The sequence below is a fragment of the Pezoporus occidentalis genome, unplaced genomic scaffold (assembly GCF_034315485.1).
Source record: "Pezoporus occidentalis ecotype Australia unplaced genomic scaffold, CSIRO_AGI_Poc_V1 ctg279, whole genome shotgun sequence".
In the NCBI taxonomy this organism is placed as follows: Eukaryota; Metazoa; Chordata; class Aves; order Psittaciformes; family Psittacidae; genus Pezoporus; species Pezoporus occidentalis.
The window spans coordinates 716,190-731,830 of NW_026914708.1; the positions used below are offsets into that span (position 1 = coordinate 716,190).

Here is a 15,641-nt window from a genome sequence, read left to right on the forward strand (position 1 = left end):
ATCAGTGACGTGGGTCTGGGACCAGTGTATGGAGAAACTGGAGCTCTGGGGGATGGACCCACTCCTGCCGCCGTGCCCAATCCACAGCCCCACACCCCTGAGTGGCCCTGGCCCAGCCCGGCCCCTCCGGTGAGCCCTGGTTGTGTCCCAGTGACGGGATGCGGTGCAGAGCGGCCTTTGGCTGGGTGGGGTCCGGTCCCCATCCCTGTCCCTGCCTGCCCCTGCGCCTGTCCCCGTCCCTATCCCTGCCCCTGTCCCGGTTCCCGTCCTTGTCCCCGTCCCGGTCCCGGTCCCTGTCCCTGTCCAGGTCCCGGCTGCTCTGGCTCCTGGTGCCGCCCTCGCTGCAGAGCGGGAGGCACCGCACAACCCCGGTTAGGTGAGCGCTGCTGAGCGACAACCGAACATCGGGGCTGCACCGGCAGCACGGCGGGGGGAGCCCGGCCCCGACACACAGCGACCCCAGCCGGGCTGTGCCGGGCTCTGCTGTGCCAGGCTGGGCTGTGCGGAGCTGTACTGGGCTGTGCGGGGCTGTACCGGGCTGTGCGGGGCTGTGCGGGGCTGTACCGAGCTGTGCGGGGCTGTACCGGGCTGTACCGGGCTGTACCGGGCTGTGCGGGGCTGTACCGAGCTGTGCGGGGCTGTACCGGGCTGTACCGGGCTGTGCGGGGCTGTACCGGGCTGTGGGGGGCTGTACCGGGCTGTACCGGGCTGTGCAGGGCTGTACCGGGCTGTGCGGCGGGGCTGTACCGGGCTGTGCGGGGCTGTACCGGGCTGTGCGGCGGGGCTGTACCGGGCTGTGCAGGGCTGTACCGGGCTGTGCGGCGGGGCTGTACCGGGCTGTGCGGCGGGGCTGTACCGGGCTGTGCGGCGGGGCTGTACCGGGCTGTGCGGGGCTGTACCGGGCTGTGCGGGGCTGTACCGGGCTGTGCGGCGGGGCTGGGGCTGTACCGACCGGGCTGTACCGGGCTGTGCGGGGCTGTACCGGGCTGTGCGGGGCTGTACCGAGCTGTGCGGGGCTGTACCGGGCTGTGCGGCGGGGCTGTACCGGGCTGTGCGGGGCTGTACCGGGCTGTACCGGGCTGTGCGGGGCTGTACCGGGCTGTGCGGCGGGGCTGTACCGGGCTGTACCGGGCTGTGCGGGGCTGTACCGGGCTGTGCGGGGCTGTACCGAGCTGTGCGGGGCTGTACCCGGCTGTACCGGGCTGTGCGGCGGGGCTGTGCGGGGCTGCCCTGTGCTGCTGCTACATGTGCTGTGCTGTGCTCTGCTGTGCCCTGGTGCTGTGCTGTGCTGTCCCATCTGTGCCCTGTCGCAATGCCCCATGCTCCTCTGGCCCATCAGTGCCACACCATCCCTGTCAGTGCCATGTGGGGCTGTGCCGTACTGCACTGCTCCAGCGCACTCCCTGCTGCCCTGTGCCACACACACCACGTCATGCTGTAGGATGCTGTGCCATTCTGTGCCAGTCTGTGTCATTCTGTCCCACGCCATGCTGCACTGCTGCACCTCACACCCGCTGTGCTGTCCTGTGCCACACCACACTGCGCTGTCCCATCCTGCTCCATCCTGTGCTGTGCTGGGTGGAACAATCCTTCCCTGTGCCCGTACCGGCGTCACTTCTGCACCGTACTGGTACCGGTACCGGTGGCACTGGGAGGGGAATGGGAGGTCCTGTGGCCAGGTGGGGATGAGGACAATGAGGATAAACTTGAGGAGTGATGTGGGATGCAGAGGAGGAGGTGGATGATGATGACAAGGAGGAGGATGAAGATGGGGATGAGGTGGATGCTGATGAGGAGGTGCTGGGTCTGTCACACCTTTATTGATGGCACATGGCAATGAGGTGTCCCATGTTGCCGCCCTGGTGCCCAGTCCCAGCACTCAGCAGAGCCCCATGTCCCGTGTCTTGCATCCCACATCCTGCATCCCATGTCTGAATGCCGGTGCTCAGCAGAGCCCCATGTTCTGTGTCCTGTATCCCATGGCCCGCACCCCACACCCCATGTCCCAGCACTCAGCAGAGCCCCATGTCCTGTGTCCCACATCCTGGTGCTCAGCAGAGCCGCCGCTGCCGCCAGAGCTGCTGGATGCGTGCGAAGGGCAGTGTGGGGCGCAGGGGCCGGCACAGGCCGGGATCATCAGAGCGGCCGGAGCGCAGGGCGCAGAGCAGCGCTGCCTTGCAGCCAGCCCCACACGGCGCCCGTGGCGGGTGGCCCTTGTGCAGCAGGAACCAGAAGCGCTGGAAGAGCTGCTCATCATCCTGGAAGCGCCGGAGCAGCCGGTCCCAGTCGGCCGGGAAGGCGCTGGGCAGCCCGTAGGTCTCACGTGCGCGGTACAGCAGCTGCCAGTGCGGCACGGCTCCCTGTGTGTTAGCCTCTGTCAGGTTCAGGATGAAGGTCTCGTGGTCCAGCACCGCGTGGGAGCTGCCTGGGTAGGAGCCATCCACCACGTACACGCGGTAGCCTGTGGGCACAGACATCGGCATTGGCATGGTCAGGGTCAAGTGCAGTGGGCACGGTCAAGGTAATGATCATGCTCAAGGTCATGTCCAATGGGCATGATGGTCAAGGTAATGGACATTGTCAAGGTAATGGTCATAGCAAAGGTAATGGCAATGGTCATGGCCGATGGCTGTGGTCAAGGTCATGGCTATAATCAAGGTAATGATCATGGCCAACGGCCATCATAACAGTCAGGGTCACGGTTCATGTCAAGGCATGTCCATGATCACACGGTGGCACCATGGGGGTGTGTTGAGGGTTCAGCACCCACCGGGGTTGAGGTTGATGTAGGTGGTGACACTCGGGGCTATGAAGGCAATGGACACGGGCCGAGTCAGTGTCTCGTCGTCGTAGAACATCTCGAACTCATCCACGTGTGTGTGGCCAAAGAACTGCCCTGCGATAGTGCCCTCGAACCTGCACCAAGACATGTGTGACACACAGGGACCCCACAGCAGTGCCCGGCCCCCTGGCACAGCACCCCTGATTCCCGGCAGGGTCCCCTGCGCCCACCTGCTGACGATGCGGTAGTAGTTCCAGCTCCAGCTCCGCAGGCAATGGCCCGGGGGGATGTGCCCGATGATGTGCACCTACGGTGAGGAGAGGGGAGCCGGGGGGTGCCGGGACCCGCTGGGGGCAGGGACACCCCCACCCCCCCCCCGTGCCCATCCTCATCCCAACCTTGTCCCCTGCATGCTCAGCGGCTGCCAGGACTCCCACGAGCCACTGGAGCTGCCCCGCGGGGTCGGTGGCGTTGATGAGAAGCCAGAAGTTGGCCTGGGAGCAGAAGTTCATGTTGAGGGACACCAGGCGCAGCCCCGGCCAGACCTGGGCCGTGTAGAACCCCCCGGCCCTGGGGGGACAGCGGGGCGTGAGCAGGGACCCCTCCTGCCCCACAGGGACCCCCCGATCCACAGAGATTCCCCCGCCCCACAGAGACCCTCCTGCCTTACAGTGACCCCCCTGATCCACAGTGACCCCTCTGTGCCCAGCCTGAGCCCCCCAAGACCCTGTTAGCCTGAGACCCCCTTTGCCCCTCTCAGTATGGAAGCTACTCTGTGCCCTCCCACCCCAGAGCCTCCCTACTGAACTCCACAATCTCCCCCAGCCGAGGACCCTCAGCCCTCCTAAGATCAGGACTCACCCCTGCACGAACAGGCTTAACTCCCCCAGCCCCATGTCTCCCGGTCCCTCCCCGCCTGGACTCCCCCATCCCAGGTCCCCTGTTGTGCCCTCATCTCACCCCCCCCATCCCCATCTCCCTCCCATCCCATCCCGTGTCCCACCGCAGGGTCTGGAGCGCGTCAGGGCTCAGCCACTGCTGCCATTCCCGGGCCATGGCATCGTAGAGCCACGCTGCCGACTGGTTGCCCCGGACGTACGGCGGGGGGAAGGCGTTCACCGGCGTCGCCTCGTGGTTGCCCACGGCCGGGAACACGGGCACGGTGCCGAGGCGCCGCCGCAGCGCCGCGGTGACGGTGCTGAGGGCGCGCAGCTGGTCCCGCCGGCTCTGCTGCCACACGTCGTGCGCCGGGATGTCCCCGGTCCAGTAGACGGCGGCCACGGGCGCGGCGGCGGGGAGCTGCTCCAGCAGCAGCTCGATGGTGTGCAGCGGAAGGTCGCACTTCCCGTACTCCCCCCAGAAGCCGGCGCTGGGGGCCCCGGGACGCGCGGCGCCGCGGCAGCAGAGCGGGTCGGGGCAGGCGGCGGCGCTGCCGGGCGCGTAGAGCCGGTCCCAGTGCAGGTCCGTGAGGAACAGGATGCGCGCACTGGGAGCGCCCGGCGCCGGCGGCTCCGGCGGCCGCACCGGCGGCTTCGGGGTGTCCGGGAGGGACACGTTCCAGTCGCCCAGGATGTCCCAGTGGCCGCAGCGGGGCCCCAGCAGCAGCCCGCAGGCCTCGGCCGGCCGCAGCACCGAGCGCGCCCAGGCCGACACCACGTCCCGCTGGAAGAGCTGCACGGCCTCGCGGCAAACCTCGGCGCGCGCCAGCCGCAGGTCCTGGCACAGCCGCGACGCCACGCGCCCCACGCGCGACACCGTGGGCTCCAGCTGCGGGGACACGGGACCTGTCACCAGGCTGCCATCATCCAATGGATGCCATCACCCAGTGGATGCCATCACCCAATGGATGTCATCACCAGGAGGATGCCATCACCCAATGGATGCCATCACCCAATGGGTGCCATCACCCAGTGGGTGTCATCACCCAGTGGATGTCATCACTCAATGGGTGTCATCACCCAATGGATGTCATCACCAGGGGGATGCCATCACCCAATGGATGTCATCACGCAATGAATGTCACCACCCAAGGGATACCATCACCCAACACAGCAGTGGCCACCATGAGCCCCTTGGCTTGAAATCCCAGTGCTGGGGGACCCCAATCCCTCTGTTCCCACTTCCCGTTCTGGGGAAGGAGCCTGTGCCTGACCTGGCACTGTCTCTCTGTGTGGAACTGTCCTCATCCCCGTCCCCGTCCCCATCCCATTCCCGTGCCCACCCCGGTCCTGTGCCTGTCACAATCCATGATGTGCTCCAGCCCTGTCCTTACTCCTGATCCATCCCCTCCCCATCATGTCTGTCCCTGTCCCGATTCCAGTGCCACTGTCCCTGTCCCGGTCCTTGTGCCCCTGCTCCGTCCCGGTCTCTGTCCCTATACCAGTGTCCCCACTGTCGGTGCCCCCTCCCTGCCCCTGTCCCCATCCCCTCTGTCCCTGTCCCGTCCCTGATCCCGCCCCTGTTCCAGTCCCTGTCCCGTGCCTGTCACAAGTCAGCGTCCCGGCCCCGTCACGAGGTCCCGCCTCCCGCTCCAATCCCGCCCCATCCCGTCCGTCTGTCCCCGCCCTTGTCCGTGTCCCCATCCCCTGCGGGTCCCGGAGCTCCGCTCTGTCCCTGTCCTGTTCCCATCCTTGTCCCCGCCCTCGTCCCCTTCTCGGTCCCGCTGCCCCCGTCCTGGTGCCCCCGCCCCGTCCGTGTCCCTATTTCGGTCCCGTCCCACCCCGCCCGCCCCGTCCCCGCCCCTGTCCCCGTCCCGCTTCCGGTGCCCCCGTCCCAGTCCCTGTCGCTGACACCAGACACGGTGCCCCCGTCCCCAGCTTGTGCCCCCGTCCCTGTCCCCATTCAGGTGTCCCTGGTCCCAGTGTCCCTGGTCCCAGTGTCCCCAGTCCCAGTGTCCCCGCCCCGTTCCTGACCCGGTCCCCGTCCCGGTGCCGCCCCTGTTGGCCCCGTCTCGGACCGGGTGGCCCCACAACCGTCCCCTTGTCCCGGTGCCGGTGCCCTTGACCCGGTGTCCCGGTTCCAGTTCTCCTGTCCCGTTCCCGTTCTGGTTCCCGTTTCTGTTCCCGTCCCCGTTCTCGACCCGTCCCGTCCCCATCCCCACCTGCAGCGCCACGTCCAGCGCCCCGAACAGCGCCCGGCAGACGGGGCACGACACGTTCCGCCAGCCCCAGCGCGGCGCCACGGCCAGCAGCGGGTCCTGAGGCCCCGCCGACACTGGCGACAGCGACAGCAGCGACAGCGACAGCGACAGCGCCGCGACCAACGACCAGGACCGCGGCCGGGGCCGCGCCGGGGCCGCCATGGCCCAGGGACGACGCCGCCGGCGGGGGCGCTCCGGTGATAGGGGGCGGGGCTTCCGCTGACAGAGGGCGGGGACTCGGGGGCGTGGCGGGAGCTGCCGTGCCCCTGGGCATTGTGGGAAGTGTAGTCCAGCAGCGGCTGCGTGGGGTGGTGCCCCCTGGCGGGCGGGAGGTGTTACTGCTCCCTGCGCGTGTACATGTGTGTGGCTGTGTGAAACATGTATGACACATGTATGTCACGTGTGTGTGCGGCAGGTTCCGTCCAGTCCCGCTCCGCTGGACACGGTGCGGCCGGAGCCACCGGGAGGAGAGGGAATTCTGGTGGGACACATGGCTGGAAACACGTGGTGCACCCCAGTGCCGGTGCAGTGCCTGTCCCATACGGAGTCATCCCCCAGGCCGGGCATGGATCCACCGCCCCTGCTGCGGGCTCCCCATCCCACCCCAGCCCCGGCCCTCTGATACTGGCTGTGCTGAGCACAGTGGGAAGCATCGGCACAGGGAGAATTTATTCCAGCTGGAGCCAGGATCAGTGTGGGGGGACCTGGAGCTGGGCTGGGGGCTCCAGAACCCCCAAACCCTGAACCATCAACCTGGGGCAGGGATGGAATGGGGTGGGAATGGGGATGAGACGGGACGAGGATGGGGATAGGGATGGGGTGAGACAGAATGAGAGGGGATGGGGATGAGGACAAGGATGGGAATGGGGATGGGGATGAGAACAAGGATGGGAATAGGGATGGGGATGAGGTTGTGGATAGGGATGCTGCCAGTGCCGTCGGTGTTGCTGCGGCTCACGGGGGGCCGATGCTGCTGACCGTGGTGTAGCTGAACTTGGAGAGTGAGGCGCTGGTGGCCGCAGCGGCCGTCTCGTCGTGGCGCGCACGGCGCGGGCAGGCACGGTGCCGGCAGCAGCATGTGGCCAGGAACGCGGCGCGGAACCGCCGGTTCATAAAGCAGTAGATGAGGGGGTTGGCGCAGGCCGAGGTGTAGGACAGGAGGTGGATGAAGGCGATGGGCGTCCCCGAGAGCGCCCGCTGAGCTGCGCGCGGGCTGAACGCGCGCCACGTGTTGGCAGAGAAGATGGGCAGCCAGCACAGGAAGAACATGGCCACGATCACCACCAGCATGCGGATCACGCGCCGCTTGGCCACCAGCTTGGCCTCTGAGCTGTTGACGCGTGCACGGTCCTGCTGCGTGCCCAACGCCCTCAGCTCCAGTGCGGCGCCCGGGCGGGACAGCTGCAGGTAGCACCCGTCACCCTCGTCACAGGCAGGGGATGCCTCGTCCCCACCGCCACCATGGTGAGCTGTGGGGCAGGAGGGACACGGTCGTGGCCATGGCACTGTGGGGACCCACTGCGGTCTGTGTGAGCAGCCCCTCACCTGCAGCATCCCCTTTGATGTCCAGCTCGAAGCGGATGCCCCGGTAGAGCTCACGGGAAATGAGCCCGTAGGCCACCATCATCACCACACCCGGGATGAAGAACAGGATGAGCAGCAGCAGGATGTACCTGGGGGTGCAGCACCGCTTGTGTCTCATCCCATCCCCATGCTCATCCCCCACCTCATCTCATTCCATCCCATATCATTCTGTCCCTATCTGATCCCATCTCTTCCGCAACTCATCCCATCCCCATCCTAACTCACCCCCATCCCATCCCCATCACATCTCATCCCACCCCATTCCCAATTTACCCCACCTCATCCCCATCCCATTCCCATCTCATCCCACTCCCATTGCCACCCCTGCTCCATGCTCCCATCCCTGCACCCGGCTCTCACCAGCCTTGGCGCACGTGTTCGCTGGGCCAGCGATGGGTGCACTGGGTGGTGAGGGGCCTCACGCCGCGCGCTGCGGAGCGGGTGGTGCTGTACACGGCGTAGGGCACCATGAGCAGCGCCGCCGCCAGCCACGTGCCCGCGATGACGCGACACGCGTGCGACCGCGTCTGCCAGGCCCGCGACTGCAGCGGCTTGCAGATGGCACTGTAGCGCTCCAGCGCGATGGCCACCAGGCTGAACGTGGACACCGACACCGACACCCCTGCAGCACCGCACGGGCAGCGCGTCAGCGCCCTCGGAGCTGCTGCAGCGTCACCCGCTCCAACCAGCACCACCCAACCGTGTCCCCGTGGCCTCCTCTGGCCCTGGGCATGAGGGGGGTCACTTGCTGGCTGTTGACCAACACTCCCAGGTCCTTCTTGTGCTTCCCGCCTGGAGCATTCCATGGGGTTGTTGCAGCCCAAGTGCAGGACCGGGCACTTTGCTTGCTGAACCTCATCCCATTGGCTTCACCCCATGCATCCAGATCCCTCTGTGGAACCTCCTCCCCTCCAGCAGCTCAAAGCTCCCACCCAACTTGGTGTCGTCTTCACACTGACCACGAATGTCCTCAATCCCCTCATCCCAGCCATTGGTAAAGATATCAAACAAGCAGGATGCAGCAACCAATCCCATCCCTTCCCATCCCATCACTTTCCATCCCATCCCATCCCACCCCTCTCATCCCATCCCTTCCCATCCGATCCCATCCTTCTCATCCATCACTTCCCACCCCATTCTGTCCCATCCCCTGCCATGCTATTCCATCCCATCACTTCCCATCCCATCCCTCCCATCCACTCCCATGCTCTCCCATCCCATCACTTCCCATCCCATCACTTCCCATCCCATCCCTATCATCCCATCACTTCCCACTGCATCCCTTCCCATCCCATCTCATCCCACCCCATCCCTTCTCATCCTATCCCATCCCTCTCATCCCATCCCATCCCTCTCATCCCATCCCATCCCTCTCATCCCATCTCATCCCACCCCATCCCTTCCCATCCCATCCCATCCCCTCCCATCCCATCCCTCTCATCCCATCCCATCCCCTCCCATCCCATCCCCATCCCATCCCTCTCATCCCATCCCATCCCCTCCCATCCCATCCCTCTCATCCCATCCCTCTCATCCCCTCCCATCCCATCCCATCCCTCTCATCCCCTCCCATCCCATCCCCTCCCATCCCATCCCTCTCATCCCATCCCATCCCATCTCATCCCACCCCATCCCTTCCCATCCCATCCCCTCCCATCCCATCCCTCTCATCCCATCCCATCCCCTCCCATCCCATCTCATCCCACCCCATCCCTTCCCATCCCATCCCCTCCCATCCCATCCCTCCCATCCCATCCCATCCCCTCCCATCCTTCCCATCCCATCTCATCCCATCCCTCCCATCCCATCCCATCCCCTCCCATCCCATCCCTCTCATCCCATCCCATCCATCTCATCCCATCACATCCCCTCCCATCCCATCCCATCCCCTCCCATCCCATCCCTCTCATCCCATCCCATCCCTCTCATCCCATCTCATCCCACCCCATCCCATCCCATCTCACCCCACCCCTCCCATCCCATCCCATCCCTCTCATCCCATCCCATCCCATCCCATCTCATCCCACCCCACCCCATCCCTCTCATCCCATCCCATCCCATCTCATCCCATCCCATCTCATCCCACCCCACCCCTTCCCATCCCATCCCATCCCATCCCATGCCATCCCTCTCATCCCATCCCATCCCATCCCATCTCACCCCACCCCTTCCCTTCCCATCCCACCTCATCCCACTGGATCCCCACCCCATCTCATCTCATCCTCATGTCATCCCACCCGACCCCAGCCCAGCCCACGCTCCCGGCACTGCTGTACCCATGAGGTAAGCCATGAGCTTGCAGACGGCCTCCCCGAAGACGAAGGAGCCCATGATGGCGGGCAGGAGGCTGAAGGGCATGCAGCACAGCGCCAGGAGCAGGTCGCTCAGCGCCAGTGAGAGCAGGAAGCAGTTGGTGACGGTGCGCAGGCGCCGGTTGGCCACCAGCACGGCCACCACCAGTGCGTTCCCCCCGACGCTCAGCGCGAAGATCAGCCCATAGAGCAGCACCCGCAGTGCCACGTCCAGCTCTGGTGGTGCCACCGCAGCCAGGGCACCGGCACAACCGGAACAACCAGGACACGGCATCAGCCACAGTAACCAGGACACGGTGTCAGCCAGGGCACCGCATCAACCGGCCAGGGCACCGGGACAACCGGGACACAGCGTCAGCCAGGGCACGGTGTAGGCACCCAGCGCCGCCCATGGGGCTGACAGGAGGCACCGGGGGTGAATTGGGGCGTACTGGGGTGCACGGGAAATGCACAAGGGGGCACTGAGAGAACACTGGGGTGCACCAGGGGGCACCAGAAGGCACGGGGAATGTACCGGGATGCACCGATAGGCGCAGCAGCATGCACCAGGAGGCACTGGGAAAGACCGGGAGGCATCAGCAAGCACTGGAAAGCACGGGGAGGCACCGGGAAGCAATGGGGGGTGCATTGGGGTGCACCAATAGGCACGGCAGCATGCGTTAGGATGCACCGGGAGACACAGGGAGCACACTGGAGTGCAGCAGGAGGCACGGAAACATGCGCTGGGAAGCACCGGGAAACACAGGGAGTGCACCAGGATGCATGGGACCGGGGACCGGGGCCGGGGTGATGCAGCGGTGCTGGGGCTGCACCGGGATGAGCAGCGGGGGGAACCGCGGACATAGAGCATGCGGATGGGAGGCACCGGGGGGAGCAGGGAGTGCACTGAGGGGCACCGGCAGGCACAGCTGCATGCGCCAGGAGGCACCAGCGTGTACCGGGAGGCACCGCGGGTGCAAGGGAGTACAGCGAGGGGAACAGGGAATGCACCGGGAGGCACAGCAGGATGCATTGGGATACACCGGGGGGCACCGCGGGGCACTGGGAGGCACGGCGGGAAGCATTGGAGTGCACTGGGAGACACGGTGGGATGCACCGGGAAGCCCCAGCAGGGACAGCAGGGTGAATCGGGAAACACCGAGAGGCAAGGCAGGATGCATTCGGATGCACTAGGAGGCACGGCAGGATGCATTGAGATGCATCAGGAGGCACGGCGGGATGCACCGGGAAGTACCGGCGGCATAACGGGATGTACTGGGATGCACCGGGAAGCCCCGGGAGGAACGGCGGGATGAACCGGGAAGTACCGGAGGCACAGCGGAATGCATTGGGATGCACCGGGAACACCCCCCCCCCCCCCGATGCAGGCGGGGGGGAGCTTCCCGGGGCTCACGGCGGCATCGCAGGGTCCCCCCTGTCTCCTCCCGCCCGCTCTCGTCCCGCCCGGTCTCACCTCGGGGCGCCGGCGGCCCGCGGAGGCCCCTGCGGAGCAGGTCGCAGGCGGAGCCGTTGCCGCTGCCGGAGCCGTTGGCGGGGCCGGGGCCGGGGCCGGGGCCGGGGCGGCAGAGCAGTTCCTGCAGAGACTCGTTGAGACGCGGAGGGTCCATGGCAGCGGCGGGGCCCCGTCAGAGCTGCCCCGCGCCCATCACCGCGGCCCCGGGCGGCAGCTCCGCTCGGCTCCGGGAGACCGGGAGAGTGACCGGGAACGGCGGCGGGGGCGGGGCAGGCGGGGGCGGGGCCAGGGCGGTGGCAACCGTCACCGTGGTGTCTGACACCGTGTGCCCATCCCGTGTGATCATCCCTTGCGTCCATCCCTGTGGTGTCTGACACCGTGTGTCCATCCCAGGTGTCCGTTCCATGTGTCCACCCCTGTGTGTCCATCACTGTGGAGTCCATCACTGGTGGCTCCCATGGTGCCTCCTGTGGGTTTGCCTGGGGGTCCCATCCCTGTAACTATCCTGTTTTTATCCCCATCACTATCTTTATCCCTGTCCTTGCCCCTGTCCCTGTTCCCATCCCTCTCTATTGCTATCTGTAGCCTTATCTCTACCTTCATCACTATTCCCATCCCTGTCTTTCCCTGTCCTTATCTCTGTCCTTATCCCTACTGCCATCCCCATCCCAGTCCCCATCCACTATTCCTATCCCCATAGCACCGTCCCTGTCCCGACCCCATGTCATCATCCTACATCCCTGTCCCCATCCCTGTCCTTACCCCTGTCTCCTTCCTGATCCCCCTCCTGTCCCCATCCCAATCCTGATCTTGATCCCATCCCATCCTGCTGCTTTCTTGCCATTACCAGGCTCCAGCTTTCGGGTCCCCCCATGCTGCTGTCACACCCGCAGGACCCCAGAGCTGGAGGGGCAAAGGTGGGACCTGGGGGGGGACCCTGCACCTTGGGGGGATGCTGTGACACGGGGGATGATATGGCCGGGGGGGGGGGGCCTGTGCTTTGGAGGCATGCTATGACCTGGGGTGACCCTGAGCCCCAGCAGGATGCGGTGCCCTGGGCGCTGCACCAGGACCCTGCCCCTTGGCCTGTCCCCCCCTGGCCTCTGCGTCCCGGCGCTGCCGCAGCCGCTGCTCGAGGCGCTGCACCCGCAGCCTCAGGTGGCCCTCGGTGGCCTCCAGCTGCGCCACCAGCGCTGCCACTCGCACCCGCAGCTGCGCCAGGGCCTCCTCCAGCCCCTGCGCTCGCAGCGCGGCCGCTGCTGCCGCCGCCTCAGCCCCGGCGTCCAGGCGCCCCGTGAGCTGCAGCAGCCGCCGGCCCTCAGCCTCCAGCGCCGCACGCGCGCCAGGGAACTCGGCCAGGACCTGGAGCAGGTCCTGCTTGGAGAGCAGGAACAGCTCCGAGTGCCCCACGCTCACGATGTCAGCCGTGCGCCGGTTCCCGCAGCGGTTCCCTGCGGGGCGGGAGCGGCGCTGACCTACTGCTGGTCTCCATACTGACGCACAGTGCCCCACGGTGCCCCAGTGCTGACCCACACAGTGCCCCACGGTGCCCCAGTGCTGACCCACACAGTGACCCACACTGTGATCCACACTGTCCCACACTGCCCCACTGCTGACCCACACAGTGTCCCACACTGCCCCACACAGTGACCCACACAGTGATCCCTACTGTCCCACACTGCCCCACTGCTGACCCATACAGTGACCCACACAGTGACCCACACTGCCCCACTGCTGCACCACACAGTGACCCACAGTGCCCCACACGGTGACCCACACAGTGATCCACACTCTCCCACACTGCCCCACTGCTGACCCACATTGACACACATTGACCCACACTGCCCCACAGTGACCAACAGTGACCTACATGACACACAGTGACCCACTGCTGACCCCCACATTGACCCACAGTGACACACACCTGATGCACAATGACCCACATTGCCCCACAGTGACCCACTGCTGAACCACACTGCCCCACAGTGACCCACTGCTGACCCACGCTGCCCCACAGTGACCCACTGCTGACCCACGCTGCCCCACAGGGCCGCCCCCGCCCCCCTGCGATGCTCACCGGGGATGTGGATGAGGCTGAGCTCCCCGAAGTACCTGCCCCGGCCCAGCACAGCCACGGGGGTGGCGCCGTCGTCGCCCAGCACGGCCACGAGCCCGCTGCGGATGAAGAACATGTGCCGGCCCACGTGGCCGCGGCGGCACACGGGCTCCCCGGGGCCGTAGCCCTGAGCCCGCAGGCGCAGCACGAGGCGCCGCAGGACGCCGCGCTCGCAGCCACGGAACACGCCGACGCGGCTCAGAGCCCGCAGGTGCGCCGCGGCCGCCAGCTCCTCGTGCAGCGCCCGTGGCAGTGCCCGCAGCGTGCTCTGCTCCACTGCCAGTGCTGGCTCTGGCCGCCACCGCTGCAGGCGCCGCCGCAGTTCCCCAGGCCCCAGCAGCTGCCTCACGGCCGCGGTGTCGCGGTGCCAGGCTCCGCGCGTGGCTCCCACCACGGCGCCGATGCTGCCGGTGATGGTGGCGAAGGCCAGGACCCCCAGGAGGAAGCTGAAGGTGGCGAAGAGTAGCTCGGGCACGCGGCGTGGTGTCGGCGTGTCCCCCACGGTGGCGAGCAGCAGCGTGGCCGTGTAGAAGCTGTGCAGGTACCGGCGCCAGACTCCGGTGCTGCTGGGGCAGACCCAGGCGTCGGAGCCGAGCCCGAGGCGCACTGAGAGCGCGAAATAGGCGCAGGCGAGGCCGTGGAGCGTGGCCACGGCGCCCAGCAGCAGCGCGGCCACGCGCAGGCCACCGGGATGTGCCGCCCGCGTCTCGTGGCGCTGCCAGGCCTCGCACAGGCGCCGCGCCCGCAGCCACCGCGTGGCACGAGCCTCCGGGCGCCGCCACAGCAGCTCCAGTGGTGCCGATGATGCCACGTCCCACCAGAACGAGCGGGACCAAAGGTACCGGCGGCGGATGTGGACCCGGTCCCGCACCAGGAGCCCGTCCTCAGGGAAGGCTGTGGGGAGAGAGCAGTGGTATGGGGGGGGGGCAGTGCAGGGGGTGTGGGGCTTTGGGGGTATGGGATGATGGCGGTGTGTGGGGTGGCATGGGGGTGGTGTGAAGGGCAGGCGTGGGGTGGGGCTGGGGGTATGTGGGGCAGGTGTGGGGCACTATGGGTCACTGTGTGGGTCGCAGTGGGGCAGAGTGGGGGTCCCTGTGGGTCACACACCCGTGTGCAGCCTCACGCCGATGTCCCCCAGGTACAACACGTCACTGAGGGTGTCCAGGCCCAGCCACAGCCGTGGGAGCTGGTCCTGCACCTCCGGGAAGCACAACCTGGAACCGGCACCGTCAGCGCTGCCACCAGCACCAGGACCCCCATCACCCCCCGTGTCCCCTCTGTCACCTGCAAATGGGGACAATGAAGTTGTAGAGGATGGGCAGCGCCATGACCGTGATCCACCAGTAATACTGGTCACCGGAGGGGTCCAGCGTCCAGTTGTGGTGGGGCTCGGGGCTGCTGGGGGGTCAGAGGGACATCAGGGGCCACCCTATGGTGGTCACTGACCTCACCAGCCCCATCGTCAGCACCCACCCGGCTCCTGCTCACCACCAGAGTTGCCGCCGGAGCCACTGCAGGCACAGCCGGTGGCCGGTGCTGCTCATCCCGTGCCCTGGGTCTCAGTTCCTGCTCTCGGCACCAGTGCTGCAGCCCAGCAGTGACACCGAGCTTGTCCCCAGGCACCGTGACGCAGCCGCCAGCGCCCTGGCAACTCCGGTCCCTGCGGTGACACCGGTGGAGCCTGGGGCCGGGGCCGGTGCCCATGGCCGCGGCTGCTCCAGGCACGGTGGCAGCTCCCGGTACCTGTCTCAGGCTGATGGAGCAGAGCCCGGGGTGCCCGTTATGGGGGTGCCCAGTGCAGGGTTTCCTGTTGAGGGGGTTCCCGGTGAGGGGTACGCAGTGTAGGGGGGTGCTTGCTATGGGGGTGCCCACTGTGGGGGTACCCTTTGAATGGGGGCTCCGGTTGTAGCGGGGTGCTGTGTGCAGGCGGTACCTGGTGTAGGGGGTACCCAGTGCAGGGGGGTTCCCATTGGGGGTCCCCCGTGCAGGGGACGCCCGGTGCAGGCAGTCCCTGGAGCAGGGTTCGTGGCGCAGGGAGGGTCCCGTTGGGGGTCCCCGTGCAGGGGATGCCCGGTGCAGGCAGTCCCTGGAGCAGGGTTCGTGGTGCAGGGAGGGTCCCGTTGGGGGTCCCCGTGCAGGGGATGCCCGGTGCAGGCAGTCCCTGGAGCAGGGTTCGTGGTGCAGGGAGGGTCCCCGTGCAGGGGACGCCCGGTGCAGGCAGTCCCTGGAGCAGGGTTCGTGGCGCAGGGAGGGTC

General features: G+C 66.8%; 3 protein-coding genes across 3 annotated transcripts; all 3 read right to left on the reverse strand.

The window, feature by feature from the left end:
- Positions 1-1,801: 1,801 nt before the first annotated feature.
- Positions 1,802-6,126, reverse strand: SMPD1 (sphingomyelin phosphodiesterase 1). The gene is made up of 6 exons (XM_062625266.1): positions 5,883-6,126; positions 3,786-4,549; positions 3,181-3,352; positions 3,013-3,089; positions 2,771-2,916; positions 1,802-2,461 (listed from the first exon to the last, which is right to left on the reverse strand). The coding sequence occupies exons 1-6, from the start codon at positions 6,081-6,083 to the stop codon at positions 2,052-2,054; spliced, it is 1,770 nt and encodes a 589-aa protein (XP_062481250.1). The 5' UTR covers positions 6,084-6,126; the 3' UTR covers positions 1,802-2,051.
- Positions 6,127-6,561: 435 nt separating this feature from the next.
- CCKBR (cholecystokinin B receptor) lies at positions 6,562-12,217 on the reverse strand. Its single transcript, XM_062625265.1, has 5 exons — positions 11,271-12,217; positions 9,782-10,033; positions 7,866-8,127; positions 7,467-7,594; positions 6,562-7,390 (listed from the first exon to the last, which is right to left on the reverse strand). The coding sequence occupies exons 1-5, from the start codon at positions 11,422-11,424 to the stop codon at positions 6,876-6,878; spliced, it is 1,311 nt and encodes a 436-aa protein (XP_062481249.1). The 5' UTR covers positions 11,425-12,217; the 3' UTR covers positions 6,562-6,875.
- Positions 12,218-12,281: 64 nt separating this feature from the next.
- CNGA4 (cyclic nucleotide gated channel subunit alpha 4) lies at positions 12,282-14,872 on the reverse strand. Its single transcript, XM_062625307.1, has 4 exons — positions 14,671-14,872; positions 14,494-14,600; positions 13,348-14,280; positions 12,282-12,721 (listed from the first exon to the last, which is right to left on the reverse strand). Exons 1-4 carry the CDS (start codon positions 14,712-14,714, stop codon positions 12,282-12,284), a joined length of 1,524 nt encoding a protein of 507 aa, XP_062481291.1. The 5' UTR covers positions 14,715-14,872.
- Between the last annotated feature and the right edge of the window lie 769 nt (positions 14,873-15,641).

What these genes read in the sequence shown, in the direction of transcription:
- SMPD1 (XM_062625266.1), bottom strand. Translation starts at nt 6,083, where the DNA reads ATGGCGGCCCCGGCGCGGCCCCGGCCGCGGTCCTGGTCGTTGGTCGCG. An exon ending in CGCTGGACGTGGCGCTGCAG is followed by an intron (nt 4,550 to 5,882) that starts GTGGGGATGGGG and finishes GTGTCCCCGCAG; the next exon opens with CTGGAGCCCACGGTGTCGCG. An exon ending in CTACATCAACCTCAACCCCG is followed by an intron (nt 2,462 to 2,770) that starts GTGGGTGCTGAA and finishes CTGTGCCCACAG; the next exon opens with GCTACCGCGTGTACGTGGTG.
- CNGA4 (XM_062625307.1), bottom strand. Translation starts at nt 14,714, where the DNA reads ATGGCGCTGCCCATCCTCTACAACTTCATTGTCCCCATTTGCAG. An exon ending in TTCATTGTCCCCATTTGCAG is followed by an intron (nt 14,601 to 14,670) that starts GTGACAGAGGGG and finishes TGCCGGTTCCAG; the next exon opens with GTTGTGCTTCCCGGAGGTGC. An exon ending in CAGCCTCATCCACATCCCCG is followed by an intron (nt 12,722 to 13,347) that starts GTGAGCATCGCA and finishes CCCGCCCCGCAG; the next exon opens with GGAACCGCTGCGGGAACCGG.
- CCKBR (XM_062625265.1), bottom strand. Translation starts at nt 11,424, where the DNA reads ATGGACCCTCCGCGTCTCAACGAGTCTCTGCAGGAACTGCTCTGCCGC. An exon ending in CGGGCCGCCGGCGCCCCGAG is followed by an intron (nt 10,034 to 11,270) that starts GTGAGACCGGGC and finishes TGGCACCACCAG; the next exon opens with AGCTGGACGTGGCACTGCGG. An exon ending in GCTCATGGCTTACCTCATGG is followed by an intron (nt 8,128 to 9,781) that starts GTACAGCAGTGC and finishes GCGGTGCTGCAG; the next exon opens with GGGTGTCGGTGTCGGTGTCC.